This window comes from Perna viridis, chromosome 5, assembly GCF_037379345.1.
Source record: "Perna viridis isolate PV_CMFRI_1.1 ecotype Kerala chromosome 5, ASM3737934v1, whole genome shotgun sequence".
Taxonomy (NCBI): domain Eukaryota; kingdom Metazoa; phylum Mollusca; class Bivalvia; order Mytilida; family Mytilidae; genus Perna; species Perna viridis.
In genome coordinates this window covers 21883969-21899804 of record NC_142449.1, presented here as the reverse complement: position 1 = coordinate 21899804, position 15836 = coordinate 21883969, and the positions used below count along the sequence as shown (strand labels likewise).

Below are 15836 nucleotides of genomic sequence, written 5' to 3'. Positions count from 1 at the left end.
TACCCATCATAAACAAATAGCAAAATAACCACCTACTTTTGAAGTAATATTAATTAAACATAGGTTGTTTAAAACTACAGGCGCAGTTTGCTGATGTTTCTATTAATTCGCTCCACTTAAGTGTATTTTTTTCAAGTTTCGTTTCGCATTATACAAATACACATGTCTATCTGTATTCATTCCGGCGTTCCTATCCCTTGCATTTTAGAGCCCCGTACTCAGGAAAAGACGAGCAGGTACGAATGCATTTCACATAAAACTTCCCTTATTTGGGAATTTTGCAATACGGTGAGAGTGACTGAAATGATCATGCAAAGAATACAAGTAACTTTACAACAAAATTCCCAACGATATTAGAACTGTCAAATTTGCAATGCAAATTTTGGTCGTTCCCTCCGCAGGACTCGAACTTGTACTGCTGTGACATCTATGGCAACACTGCCTACACAAAGTCCAGCGCCCTAGACCCCTCGGCCAGCTACGCTGTATAAAAATATATCTTTCGCTGACCGTGTCATTCCTCCCTATAGGATTAATCCAGGACTGTAACTTAGTACAAGATGTATGGTAGTACGGGAGAGTTCATTTAGATGTTATTATGTAGGATAGAGGATCAAACTAATGATGCATGTCACAACAAATCAATATTATACAAACGTCTCAGAATTTGACGACTCTATTCGTTATACTGCTCCATTGGATCAAATTGATACAGGGAAGATATGTAAACGTATAGAAAGGTCTGAAAAATTCACAATGATATTAGAACTGTCAAATTTCCAATGCAAATTTTGGTCGTTCCCTTTGGGGGACTCGAACTCGTATTGCTGTGACATCAATGGCAACACCGCCTGCACAAGGTCAAGCCCCCTAGACCACTCGGCCAGCTATGCTATATAAAAATATAGCTTTCACTTGCTGGGTCATTCCTCCTCGTAGAATAAATCTAGGGCTGTAACTTAGTACACAATGTATGGTAGTGTGGGACAGTTCATGTAGATATTATTATGTAGGATAGAGGATCAAACGAATGAACTAATGTACTGCCATATATCAAGTGGCTTAGGGCGCTGGACTTTGTGCAGGCCGTATTGCCATAGATGTCACAGCAGTACGAATTTGAGTCCCGTAAAGGGAACGACCAAAATTTGCATTGCAAATTTGACAGTTCTAACATCGTTGGGAATTTTATTTTTCCAAATTAGTAGGCATTGTCTACCTAACAGAGGAGCGTGAGCTCTGCTACACTTTAAGTTTTATTCATATCCTTACAGGCAGCTGCAGTGACATCCTATTTTTGCATTAGAGTTTGATTAATGTGTACAGATTCCAGAAATATTGCAGTTCAGAGCATAGGTCAATCCAATTCTTTAATCTCAATTTCTGCTACATATTATTGTTAAACAGTCCTGGTTTCGAGGATTTCATACATCACATTTACCCCCAAAGAACTTGAGATAAAGAATACTACAGTTACTGTGAAGTCGGCCTCATACAACATGTATCTTTACCTACATTTTATGTTACAGCTAGTAGCAATCCATATAAAATTGAGACACTGCCTTTGGTAGAGGCGATTCAAACAAACAATGTATAGTGCCCGCTGATTTTTATGACAATATTCACCAATACACACTTAAATTTCTTGGAACTCCATAAATCTAGGGCTAAGTAAATTCCTACTTTATTTAGGAAAAAATACTTGGAACTTCTTTCTTGACTGCCTGAAGATTGCTTTCTTTCAACAAAATAACAAGAATACAGAGCCAAAAAAGGGGCCTAAAACAAACATTTCAAAGAGCAGTGTACATGTGTCTTCAGTAAAAAGTATTTGAATGGCTTTGATTTTGTTCCACAATATTTTGTACCACAAAGATCAGACTGGGATTGTGTTTTTGGGTTTAAGACTTGAACTCTTTAGGAGTGAATGGCCAAAAAGGGACACAAGACAAGCATTTTCCTAATGATCAGACAATAAGTCGACTGTGAATATTTGGGTTTCTTAGAAATTGTACAACAAGGTGTCATACCTTCAAAGGAATGTTGGGGTTAATTTGGGGGTTGTGACTTGAACCAGAAACAAATGTACTCTAATAACTAGTGTTGATAAAGTATACTAGTTAGAGAAATGTCACTGATTATTAGTGTTGATACAATATAATAGTTAGAGAACTGTCACTGATTACTTGTACTGATTCCAGTAAATAGTTAGAGAACTATCACTGTTTACTAGTACTTAATTCAGGTATAACTTTATAGGTAATTTAAATGGTTCAAATATGGAATCATAGTGATAAGCATTATAACATATTCTGAATTGTCATTTTAGAAAACCTTGAGGAAAAATGTCAGCAAACAGGCCAGTTAGGAAAGTGAGAGCATTTAAAGATAAAGCAGTATATGACAGAAATCAGTGGCAGGTGCTTGAGCTAAGGAGGATGCAGAAAGCTTTGTTAAAGTAAACATATATACATACTTTTTTAATCAAACTTTTTTATTATACCTTAAGGAGTGGATGGTATTTTAAAATCACCTTGTCATTGTGTCTGTAGAATTTGTTGCAATTATCTTGACCCCAAATGGATGGATTGATTTCAACTGTAGTATATGGCTTTATACATATATATACAGATGGGGCTTACTTTGTAAGCAATTTTGGTTGCTGTGCAATATGAACATACCATTACAATGTGTGCAGATTTATGTTTAATATATAAAGGAAGAACAAAAACAATTTGATGACAAACATTTGACATGTACAGTGTTTCTTCACTACTCTTTCTTTCTTTATTATTGCTCAAGACTATACTGTGAAAGAACTTTTTCAAATTTATAGATGTGACACATAATTGAGTGGAAAATTTCCATTTCATTGGGAACTTCAGTTCATTGTTTGGTAAACCCACAAGAACTGTGAAAATTGGTACCCCACAAATAATAATATGTCTACAATAATATACATGTACCTGATCTGTGTTATATTTTAGTATGTATCATATTAAATGTATACTGCTAATCAACTTTTGCTACTATTTATTTTTTCATCTAACATTAAGTATCCACAATGATGGGATTTATTTGCAACAACTTTTTTTTGAAAGATTTTCTTTCTCACAAAGCTAGTGAGAATAAATAACTTAATCACACGACTGAATTTGGTTTGTTCTCCTTGTCATACTATTTATTTGATCTTTTTATGTCTTTACAGAATCAGTCCACAAGAACCTGATAAACTGACTAAAGCTGTCATATCAAAGTCAACTAAAGAAGTAAGTTCACATCAACAATATTTACAAATTAAGTTTAGTATATATCAGGAAAGAGTTACAAATGATTGACTCTTGAGTCAGAATAATGGTCCCAAGTTTGGTCGCATGTCTACCTGCAGACTGTTGTTCATGTGAGCTAGTACTATAAATATCTGGCTAAGTGTGTCAGACAAAGCAGGGTCTGTTTCATTTGTTAAACATTCTTGTTCCAAAATGCATGAAATGTCTGCTATAGAGTGTAAACCACAATCAATCAATCAAATTCAATTATTTTAGAAGTGTTGTGTATATAAAACAATATCTAAATCTGTATAATTTTAATTTTAGATAAAGACATGAATTATTTGAGCTGGTACACTGGAAGCCTTTGCCAAAGTAATGTCAAACATCGCAATAAATTTGAGCTGAGACGCTTTCACGACTGATTCATCTTAACTGAATGAGAAATTATTATTATCTGACCTTGAAATCACCACTTGTAATAATCTTGCCTATACAAATTTATTTCTTTTTGTGTTGTGTGGAAAAGTAGACTATAGTATTAACATTCTGATTTCTTAATGGAATTATGATAAATTTTCTTTTGTAGGTGAGGGCATTTCTGGAACATATGCGGAAAACTTTGCAAAAAGAATGTAAGTTTCGAAAAAAAATTGATACACCTATAGTACATAGAAAGTGGTTGATCCTGCAATTTCATAGGGGATGGGGATATCTTCAATGATTTCTGTTATTTCTATATAATCAACCAATCTTTTGAGCAGAAGGAGGCCTAGGAACTCCTTGGATCTGCCTATGATTGAAAAAAATACATAAGTATAATGCTACATGTATGATTTCATATGATCTTTGAACAATTTTGGAATGATATGTTTTGAAAATAGATGAACTATAAGAAGGCTTAGTTAACAAAGCTTTCATTGATTTGATAGTAAATTTGCAACAGTTCATTTTTATGTTAAAATGAAATCTGTTACAGAGGACTTTTTTTATTTCAGATGATGAAAAACAGAAAGATCCTATCACAGTAAGTTTCTATTTCTGTCAAAACAACAACTTTTACCAATGTCAAATTACGATTTGACTTTGAATGATGGTAGTTCAATATGTGTAGATATTTCATGTTTATCATCCTTTACTTTGTGTTTGTTACTCTGCTAACATTTTTAAAATACTGGCCTCAAATTGCACATGACTTTGACATGGCATACCATCTGTTGTCAAGGATGTCACTGAAAATTTCATTTTTCAAATCATAAATATACATTTCTTTCATTCTGATGATGTAATCTCTTTGAAATTCAAAGAATACTATATTGTTGTTGTGTTGTCTCTTTTTTTTTGTTTTGTTTTCTTTTTTATGTGTGTTGAATGATAAATGGGACATAAAATTGACAAGTTCATGTAACATTTATATTGAAAAGACTTTTCAGTGTTACATACAACAGAAAATATTGTATTTCTATGAGTATGTTATTCTCTCAATGATTTTCTGGAATGATCTATTTTATAAATCACTGAAATTCCCTACTATTAAGTTTGTATGACTGATTGTTCTATTTCCAGCTATGGACAACTTTAGCTTCTGATCTAATTTCTTGTGAAATAAAAGACTACAGTGAAGTACTGGCTGAGGTATGTTTTTATTTTGAGTTTTAGGATGTAGACCTAGGGTAACGGATACAACTCTTACAGATCATTGGAATGTTTGTATTTACCATTTTACATTGATCTCGTGTACTGTAAGCATTAAAGTAACTTGGATTGATTTCATTCTGTTTCAAAAGAAAGCTTGAAAAGCTTTGGTGAAATTGAATATGATGCGAACATATCACTGATTTCAAGAGTTGCGTTCCTTACCCTAAGTCTGCCTCCTTAATTATACAAAATTAAAGGAAGAATAACTGTAAAGATTTGTTGTCACTCTGTGTCCAATTTTTGTATGACTGCAAAAAATGTGTATATTTAAGGATTTACTGTTATATTTTTTGTCTATGAAGAAATAACCTCAGTCATAGGATGCACACTAAATAACCTGGATAACAAGTTATTTTCAAGTGTGCACCACAGGCATTGAGGTTATTTCAAATAGACCACAAAAATATAACAGCCATTCCTTGTACATACATTGTAATTCAATTTTAACATTACAAAATTTGTTTATGAGATAATGGACAAAACTGTTAATCCAATCAGACAGCTTGTTACTTCTGAAATTAAATTACGATCAAATGGAATAATGCTCTTGCCACTGACAATGTTGTTATCGTCCTTGGACATTTAATGTCCTGACAGTTACCTGAGTATAAGTGTGGTGATCTTCATGAAATTGTATCACAAGGTGCCATTCCACATAAGGAAGGTTAGGATTGATTTTGGCAGTTTTGACATTAATAGTTTAGGAATAAGTGGCAAAAAAAAAAGGTCAAAAGTAAGAATTTTCTGTGAGTCTGGACACAATCACTTGAGTAAAAGTGTATGGATCTCTTTAATATTGTACCATAAGGTGTCCTGCCAAGATTGTTAATAGTTTATGTTGTTTGTGTACATATTAACCTTTAAAGAACCATGATTTCTTTCTTAGTCATGGTTTACCAGCTTTAGAAAAAGAACAGATATGGTGAAATCACTTATTCAGAAAGGGCATTATTTCCTAATTTTCTAGTTTGATCCATTTTCTGGCATATTCTCTTAGTTTGTCCATTGAAATTATAATTTTAAAGTTAAAATTCCAATCCAATTAATTTGTTTCCCACTGATTAGTCCAAGAAATAAGACTGAAAGATAGGAAGTGTATGTAGTAATGCAAATGATTGATAACTCTGTTGGAGTAATTGTCTAAAACTATTTTTAATCAAGAGAAATTGTCAATGAATCACTACTTTATATTTACTTTTACTGCATACTGGTGCATAAATCATGAAAATATTTTTGTTTGAAATCTTATTTCTATTGGTAAATATAATAACTTTTATTATGGTCTTAATTGATTTTCAGGATAAGGCTTTTAAGTGTTCTATATCCTTCCTAAAATGACATTTGAAAAGCAGTCTTACAATGATGGCCATTTAGAGTGCACTTCATTTGAAGCTTCTTACCTGGAAATACATAATTAATATTTCAGGTGATGGCTGTTGCTGGCCACTTCGAGTGCACTGAACCTGTATCCTCTTCATCAGAGAATATCCTATCTTCCTCTGGAGATGAGGAGGAAGAATCCTTGAAGCACAGAAAAAATCCAGATTACAGTTCTATATATAAATACCTTGCAGCCATACTTGCTGGGGAAGATTTGCCAACATTGGGAAAATTAGGTACACAAGATCATTAAAATGTGCAGAGTGCATTACTAAACAATGATACCCACTTAAGATTCCTTTAAAAAATAAACACAATGGTAATTATAATGGAGATGGCATTGTTAATAAATTGACTAACCTTGGGATGTGATATTATCTTCAACATTTATAATGGCTTTGCCTGCAGCTGGAGACATTATCAAGATTTCAGGCAATATACTGTTCCTTGGGCAGTCAATTTATCATGATAATGCCCTCTATTTAAGCAACTCTTGTATAATGAATGGATACCACATGTCTTTGCCAATAAGAACAGCACATTCTTCTCTGATGTTAAAAGAAATGATTTAAAATTCCTCTCCTTATAAATATATAAGATCTATATAACAATAATGTTGTACATGCTAAGAATGCATCAGTGGTAAAGAAAAAAAATACATAATGAACCAATACTGAAGTTTATATTACACCTTTGTCTAGGTTTCTTGTAAATAATGCAGCCTTTAGTATACAAAGTGGAATTTTTGTGATTTTTTTATAATCTGCTCATTCGATTTTTTTATGACTGCAAATAGTTCATGGACATTAGTGTTATGACATTGTCATCATCAGCTGTAGATATTTGGTTTCTGTACTCGAGTAAAAGTAAATGGATCTGTATGATATTTTACTATGAAGTTGTATACCACAAAAATAAGTCTGTTATTGATTTTGGGGTGGGACATTTTTATGATTAATGGCCCAAAATACAAATATTTTATCTGGTTTCTGGACAATAATTTGAAAAAAAGTGTTTAGACTTTTATGAAAGTGTAATACTATACTTCATACAAAAAACACAAATTTATATTGGATAAGCATTATGTGTTTTTTTTTTGGTGTACTCCTTTCTAGCTCTGCACCCTTAAAAGTTACTTGTTGTTTCAATATTTCACCATGATATACATCCTCCCAAGTCCACCCTCGCTCCCTCAAACCCCTGACATCACTCATTCATATTTAGCGGGTATCGTCCAGCGCCATCTAGTGTGTTACTTAAATTTAACCAGGATCCAAAATCCAATCAAATCACTCGTAACAGAAACTCTCCGATATAACTTACAAAGTGGCTACACATAACGTCATTTTTTTTCAGTAAAGACTCTAAACAGAATCTACAGTTATCATTTTTGCTCATATTGCATCATTTGTGACATCATACAATTTTCAGTTACTATGTGGGATTGTCCATTACCTCGTATTATTGTTTATCACTCTCATTATGATATGCCTCCCTCTTGACTGTAAATGACTTTCCTTGTCTGTATGCACATCCTTTTCATTTCATTTAAGATGAAATGAATAGTGGAAGTGTTCATTTTGATTCTTTTGCTATTGTTGATTTATTAAAAAATGCTGAAATACTTGTAAGTTTCATTCCAGTTTGACTTTTACTATATCTGAGGAAATTCAAAAATTACACCAGATATTAATTTCACATACCGGTAAGTTTCTTAAAGGTTATGCACATGTTCATAAAAGGGTGATGTATTTAAAAGGATATTCAATATAATATAACACATATTGCTTGCATTAGAGGGTGATACATTAAAATCACACACTCAGAAAATATATCACCCTTGACTACATCTCAGATGATATTTCTGCCTTGTGTGTTACTTCGGTTTATCACTGCAGGCAATATGGGTTTACTACTAGTGTCACCACCTTAATAGTACAAAGTCAAAATATATTCTTCTTTATCTTTCAGAGTGCAGTATTGTAGTAGACTTGCTTCAAGGACTGACAGACACAATTAAAACACATGACTCGTCTAAACAACAACAGATAATGCTATGGAAATACCATTTACTAAACAGTAAAATTGATATTAGTGATACTATGAAGCATGTAGATAGATGTCGTAAAGCAGTTAATAATGGTAAGCAATTTTGTGTACTATTACATCTGCTTTGGAAAGAGATGGTATGTAGTGATCATTGTGTTTGTCACTTTGTCTATCTTCATCTGTTACGTCAATTTTTTCTCTTCAACTACATTTTCACTATGATAGGATAGGACAGAATCCCTATTTAGAGATGCCAAATCGTAGGATTAAACTGTTTGGCGATATTTTAAAAAATGTTTTGGTTATACATGTATATAGTATCTGGGCTGGGGAGTGAAGGGTATCCTTTAGTGAGATTCACTTACAGTTTTTCTAGTTTATCACACCCTTATTTGTTTGACTACCAAGCAATAAGTTTAATTTTCCTATTTTTACTTGCTAAGAATATTGTGACTTCTGCCATCATCTAGATTTTCAATAGAGATATTGCTGAAAGACATGATTCATGTTGAGGCGTATTTTCCCAGAAGATTAGTGATATGGCGTCATTTTAGGAATTAGGAACCAAAAGGAACCAGAAATGCTGAATTTGGGCACTTTTTCTAATAAAAGGTGTGTCCCTACAGTTTTTGAATGAAAACAAAAATCATCAAATTTTAATTTGACTTTAATACAACAATATAATTATATTGAAGCTTCTGCTAGTCTTAACTCACCTAGTTATGCAGTTTGATGAAGAATCCCAATATCTTTATATGTTTTTTTTTACAGATTTCTCAGATTTTAAGGCCGCTTCAGGTAGTACTAATATGCCTTCAACATCAGGTACTCATGCTAAACCTTCCAGCTTAGAAACAACATCCACTGAAAAGAAGACAACACTTGGAAAAAGACACTTTGCTACTCAACAAACAAAGTCTGTTAAAAAATCAAGGACCAAGGAGACTGATTCAAATATTGAAAGCCAGACAAATGAAAAGTTCGGGAGTGAAAGTGATAAAACTGGTGCTCAACATACTAACACATGTGATTCTGCTGCTTCAAAGAGAAGAGCTAGTAAAGCTTCAGGTCATATCAGTTCTACAAGTGGAAGTAAATATGGTGAAGAATATCAAAGGACTGCAGGAGTTGAGAAGCAGCCAAAACTATCACAAAAAACACAAGAGAAAACTGAGCAAACTGAAAAAGAACAAGTTGGAAACAAAAATAGGAAGGAAAATATCCCAAAGAAGCCAGCATTGTTTACATTGAATCCTTTCTGCATTCCCATAGACCTGTTAAAGTTTCAACCTCTGGTATCATCAAAAGTTGTCTTTAATCCAGTGAAAAAACCTGGCAACAACCAAAGGCCACATATCATAAAACCCTCATACATTAAAAAACAACCTGATGCTGTAGGACAACAAGAAACAATTATTGTATCAAGGTCACCTGCAATGTACAAATAACTTTTTACCATATGTGTCAACTATACTTGTCGTGTAGTGATTGTACACAGCGTAAAGCTACATGAAAGAGGCTTACCTTTGTTGTAAATTGTAACACTCTACCAAACATTTATCTTAGTTTGCATGTGACTATTTTATGTTATGTCAAAACACCAATATACTTACTCGCCAAATGCCATCCTCATTATACATAGTTAGTTGCCAACCACATTATACATAGTTGCCAACCTCCATTATACACAGTTGCCATCCTCATTATACAAAGTTAGTGGCCAACCTCATTATACATAGGTCTACATTGGTAATCCGTAAAGAGCCTGTCCAACTCATCACACGAATGGGGAAAAAACTAGTGAACGTCATCCAAAAAGGTGCTTTACAATATTTACATGTGAAAGGTGAAGTGCAGATAAAAACAAGGCTAGCTCTCTACGGATTCTGGACATAGGATATGAGGCTGGTCTTAAATGCCTCATAGTCCTCCTGGTCGATCAGTTGTGCTGGTAAGGCATTCCAGTCTATGAGTGTTCGAACAAAGAAGCTGTTTTTTCTCTGCTCACTAGTAGAGCCTAGTCTAATGAAACGCCTTTGGTGAAACTGTCTGGTCGTTCTAGTTGGTTGTTGAATGTAATCCGGTATCGGTATTGCTACTATTTGATGTACGATTTTGTAAAATAGTAGTAGACGTGATGTTCTTCGTCTATCACTGCTAGGTATAATAGGCTGTCATCTGCGAATAGTCTTATTGGCGACTTGATGTTATTGCCGATGTCGTTGATGTAGATAAGAAACATCAGTGGACCTAAGACTGTTCCTTGTGGCACTCCAGATTTTACGGGACATGATGTTGATTCCTCCCCGTCCACAAGTACTTTTTGATCACAAGTAGTAAGCCAAGACTTAAGCCATCCGTGAATATCTCCTCTTACTCCATAGTGGTCCAATTTATGTAATAGTCTTCTATGAGGTACTGTATCAAAAGCCTTGCTGAAGTCTAATATTAGCAGATCTACTTGTTTGTTATCCAGATGCTTGCTGATTTCTTCAACAGTGATGATAAGCTGTGTTTCACAAGATCTGTTTTTCCTGAATCCGTGCTGGAAGTCTGACAAGATGTTATTTTGCTCTAGATGGTTCATGACATGTCTGAATAGTATATGCTCCATGATCTTGCACGGTACGGATGTCAAGGATACTGGTCTATAATTTACGGGTTTTGATCTATCGCCCTTTTTAAATAGTGCTGTTATATTTGCTGTTTTCCAGTCGTGTGGTACTTGTTGTTCTAATGATTTTTCATAAATGGTCTTTAGATATGGAGCAATTTCATCTGATGTTTCCTTCAAGAATCTACATGATATGTTGTCGGGTCCACTGGCTTTGTTGATGTTGAGCTGTTTTAATATTTTTGCGATGCCTGTCTCGTTTAGTATAATGTTGTCAATAGAGTTGTAATTACTGGGTTCTGTTTGTGGGAATGTTTCCATATTCTCGTTGGTAAATACCGATTGAAATTGGTGGTTTAAGGCCTCAGCCTTGGATTTGCTGTCCTCCTTGATGCTGCCTTCTATGTTCAGTGTTGCTACTCCACTGCTTTCCTGTTTCTTTGACTTGATGTATCGCCAAAATCTTTTAGTGATTCCTTGTTTTGGTGGTGTATCATCGACTTCTGATGTTATGTCTAGTAGATTTGATAGATATTTTTGATGTTCTTGGGATAGTTTATTATTGACGATTTTCCTTAAATTCCTAAAGTTTGACCAGTCTTGTTCTTTTCTGCTGTGTTTTGCCTTGTTGTATAGTCTTTGTTTTTTTTCCTGATCTCCCTTTTTATCTCAGTTGGTATCCATGGTACATTCCATCTCGTACTACATGTATTCTGTGGAATAAATTCATTCATCAATGATGTTACTACTTGCTTAAAGCTATCCCAGCATTGGTCTATTGTCTGATGTTTGGAGTTTTCTCTAAATTTGCTAATATCATCTTTAAGTTTCGATCGTATACTTGGTATATCACCTTTTGAGTATATGTATGTCTTTCTTGGCTTTTTCGTCACAACCTTTGCCTTTGTTTTGACATTTACAAAGACTATGTCGTGGTCGCTAATCCCGCTTTCTACAGTGATGGTGTTTATAAGGTTGTTATTTGTTGTGTAAACTAAGTCAAGTACATTGTTTCCTCTTGTAGGTGTTCGATTACATTGTTCCAGTTCATGTTCTTGCATTATATTTATTGCCATTTCATTGATCTCTTTTGTGTACTGGTTTGGTGTTCTGATGGTATTATTCTCCCATTATATGTCTGGTAGGTTGAAATCACCAGTAAGTATTAAATTTGGTAAGTCATGGTTATGTGTTAATCTTCCCAGTGATTGATCAAGTTCTTTTAAGGCATTTACATCATTATTTGGTTGTCTATAGTAACATCCTGTATAGAGTGGTGTATTCCCTTTTATCTGAATCTTGTTCCAAGATATCTCGCAATTTGTATCAAGGGTTGCCTCTCCAGATGAAATGAGGTCCTTCCTTACCGCATTTATTATTCCCCCTCCTTCATGCCCTGGTTGAAAAGTCCTGTCCTTGCGGTATATATCATAATATTCAGGGTCTAATATTTCTGCGCTCGGTATGTTTTTGTCAAGATGTGTTTCAGTTGCATGTATGATATGCGGTCTATATTGATCTACGATTGAAGTGAAATGTTGCCTTTTTTGCGAGCTTCTTAAACTTCGACAGTTAATGCTAAGGATACAGATGCCATCATTTTGCAGTTTTGAAGAGTTGGGTATACTATCTTCTTTGCCACTTGTCAATGTTGGTTCATTGTTCTCAACTGTAATATCAGTATCAGAAAGTATTTGAAATGAGTTTGTTGTTTCGATATCTGATTCTAAGAAGAACGAGTTTGATACATTAGGGAGTAAACAATCTGGACATTCCCAATACAAGTTTTTACTTTCCTGGTGTATTTTATACTCTTTTGCTGAAATGCCTCCACACTTGATATGCACCCAGAAAGAGCAATTATCGCACTCAAGAGCTCTGTGGGTTTGGGCTACTGGTTTATTACATACCCCACATGGGTGTTTTATCGGGCCTGGATTTGTTTGTATATCTCCTGATGTAATCAGTAGCATGAATACCAAATATGATGATGGACGCTTGCATTGTTGTATTGTGAGCTTTAATAGTTTGTGCATGAAAGATGGATCTACACTCACTCCAATTTGCTATACTGATAGTTAAGTTTGCATTTGTGTCTATAGTACATGTCCTTTTATGCATTGGTAGGCATAGGAATGTTAAAACAATCAAGCATAGGCATATGGTAAGTATCTGCATGATTGTTTTCATGGTGTTCCTATATATATTTATCAGTATCATTTTCATAATGTCTGTTTTGTGCAATATGCTCACTGACATCAATTGTTTTAGAATTCGTTGTTTGATCTTTATACTCAGCGGTCTGTTGGTTGAGTAGATGGTAAATGGTGCAGTTTAGCGTGGAGAAACCCACACTGACTGCAATTATACGGTATATGTAGTGCAGTTTAGCGTAGCAAGACCCACACTGACTGCAGTAAATATTGATGTAAACAATCCATTCGATGGCTCTCGGATTTTATCCAGATCAATAATGGCGGTATAGTTTTCAAAGAATCTGATATACGGATAATATTCGTGTACATAAAAATAACTCTGATGGTCAAATTCACATTTTCTTACGACGAGATGTCCGGTTTAAATGTTGATATATATTTATAAATTGAATCTGTGATATAGAAAATGTTCCTATGGAGGTCACGTGATGTAAACATTCAGTTGTTCAAAGTTTTTCAATCACTGTATGACTTTTTGTAGCCAGTGTTTTCAATCAGAAAGTTCAAAAACATGTTCCATCTGCACACATGATAATCTGTGTCAATTTTGAAGATGATCGGATATTCCTGAACGATGAAAAAATGAAAAATAAAGTGCAAAATTTTCAATGAAAAAATTAAGCAGCCATGTTGGATGACGTATCAACAACCTTACATAGTTGCCAACCTCCAAGATAAAAAAAGAACATGTCATGAATCATAACTTCAATTGTTAAAAACATGTACTGCAAAAGTAATGTTTGCATTTACCATTCATCTCATTTGATGATAGTGTAAGCATATGGAACAACCTTCTTACATATTATAGATTCTATCCAAGTTATTTCTTTCAAGTTATTGAACAGTCATCAGAACTGAAAACTGGGAACTAATATTGTAATGGTACTTGATGTGTTTTATTATCATATATTTATGTACAATTATGTTTTTATCTTTTGTTTATGTTTGAGATTTGCGTGGTTTTATTTGATTAAAATACAAAGAAGGGCCTTGTTTACTAAATTGATTCTGTTTATAAATTGTGACCATTGACACTTTTGTCTGTCTTTCAGGGATTTTGTTTTTAAAAATGAGAATAAAAAACAGGGTATATTAGTCGAATATTGCACATACCATGTAATATTTTCTTCATAAGTACATTATAGTAAAAGAAAGACGTATTACACACAACAGTCATGTGAGTTGTCAACTATGAACTATACTGGAATCATATTCTGATTTTTATGTGACTTGGTTTGATATTCTTTCTACACTTAATCCCAAGAGGTCACACAGAACTAAGATGATTAATGAATTGAGATGAAAAAATACATAAGCTGTAATATTCAAAACATCAGAATGACATTACAAAATACAAGAATGTTAAATGAATAGCATATTCAACCACATTTAGAAGCATTTCATCTTTCAATGATTGAAAATGTGATATTCCAAATATGGAAATTTTCAAATTTCTATCTAATTTGCCAAAATTGGGCTTTTTTTTGCATTTTTTTCCCATTTTTGAGTGCTTCCACCAACTTGATCCAAAGTTATTGTTAATGATTTCTAAATGCAACTTTGATAGGAGTGCAGATCTGGGTCATGTTATTGGAGAGGTGTGAAAATAACATGCACTGCATTGAAAATGGTCTTCCCCCTATTTTGTTGTTTTTTGGCAGATTTTAGGCTTCCATAAAACTGACAAATGATGTAATTGTGAAAATTTAAACCATTGTAAAGCAATGTAATAAAGCATTGAACGGTGCAAATTAGCATTTTTGTCCGTATTTTTGTCTTAAATTAGGGGGCCAAGTATGGCTCTTATTGTACCTTATCCTTTCTTGATCACTTTCAGCCTCATCAGACGTTGTATCACTCGACGCCCATCAAAGCATTTTATTTCGTTTGAAAAGTTTCGGATAGGTGTCGTTCATGCAGTACATTTTCTAAGAGGCAGTGTCTCCGCGTACACAAGCCTTAGATTGCCTTTCTGAGAGTCAAGTCAAATTGCTAAGCATAACTGAAAATTATTGCAAAGTTTTTTTTTAATTATTCTAAAAAAAAATTTAATGAAATACGATGTCGTGCGAAAACGTTTGAACTAGGTTTGAGGTACTGTATAACAGTTTATCTTATAATCTTGAAAACATTGACTAAATAATTTGTCATTCTAAGACCGTATGTAAAACAAGTACTGTCTTTAAAAAAAGATAGCCGACGCAGTAAAAATTTACTTCTAAGTTTCTACATTTCTTTCAAGAAAATAACAAATGGCACGCAATTGCAAATGTTCGATACAGTTTTTTCGAATGTAATTTCAAATTTTCGATACAGTTATTTTTAACGCCACTAAGTTATCAGTATTTGGCCAATCGGGAAAAAGAATTGCGATCAGGTGACGCGTTTCCATACAAGAGCGTCTCAAGGTCAAATGGTAAAAAGCGAAACTATACCCACTGCGTCGGAAAAACAATAAATTTTCCATACAAAATAATCCATTAGGTAGGAGTATCGACTTAAGAATTGTTCCAATTATGTTGATGTGTAGCATGGCTTCAATGCATTTTCAGAACTCCGCAGTAGAAGAGATTAATAAAGGAAACAAAATCATCTATCATGATTGTCAAA

General features: G+C 33.8%; 1 protein-coding gene across 1 annotated transcript; it reads left to right on the top strand.

The window, feature by feature from the left end:
* The first annotated feature begins 151 nt into the window (after positions 1 to 151).
* Positions 152 to 10017, top strand: LOC148616509 (uncharacterized). Its single transcript, XM_088583614.1, has 9 exons — positions 152 to 236; positions 2330 to 2458; positions 3209 to 3269; positions 3859 to 3904; positions 4268 to 4296; positions 4836 to 4904; positions 6394 to 6583; positions 8319 to 8489; positions 9168 to 10017. The coding sequence occupies exons 2-9, from the start codon at positions 2346 to 2348 to the stop codon at positions 9842 to 9844; spliced, it is 1356 nt and encodes a 451-aa protein (XP_088439740.1). The 5' UTR covers positions 152 to 236; positions 2330 to 2345; the 3' UTR covers positions 9845 to 10017.
* Positions 10018 to 15836: the final 5819 nt, after the last annotated feature.

Excerpts from the sequence above, each read along its gene's own strand:
- LOC148616509 (XM_088583614.1), top strand. The coding sequence starts at position 2,346 with ATGTCAGCAAACAGGCCAGTTAGGAAAGTGAGAGCATTTAAAGATAAA. Across the intron at positions 3,270-3,858 it reads TATCAAAGTCAACTAAAGAA|GTGAGGGCATTTCTGGAACA; the intron begins GTAAGTTCACAT and ends TTTCTTTTGTAG. Across the intron at positions 8,490-9,167 it reads TCGTAAAGCAGTTAATAATG|ATTTCTCAGATTTTAAGGCC; the intron begins GTAAGCAATTTT and ends TTTTTTTTACAG.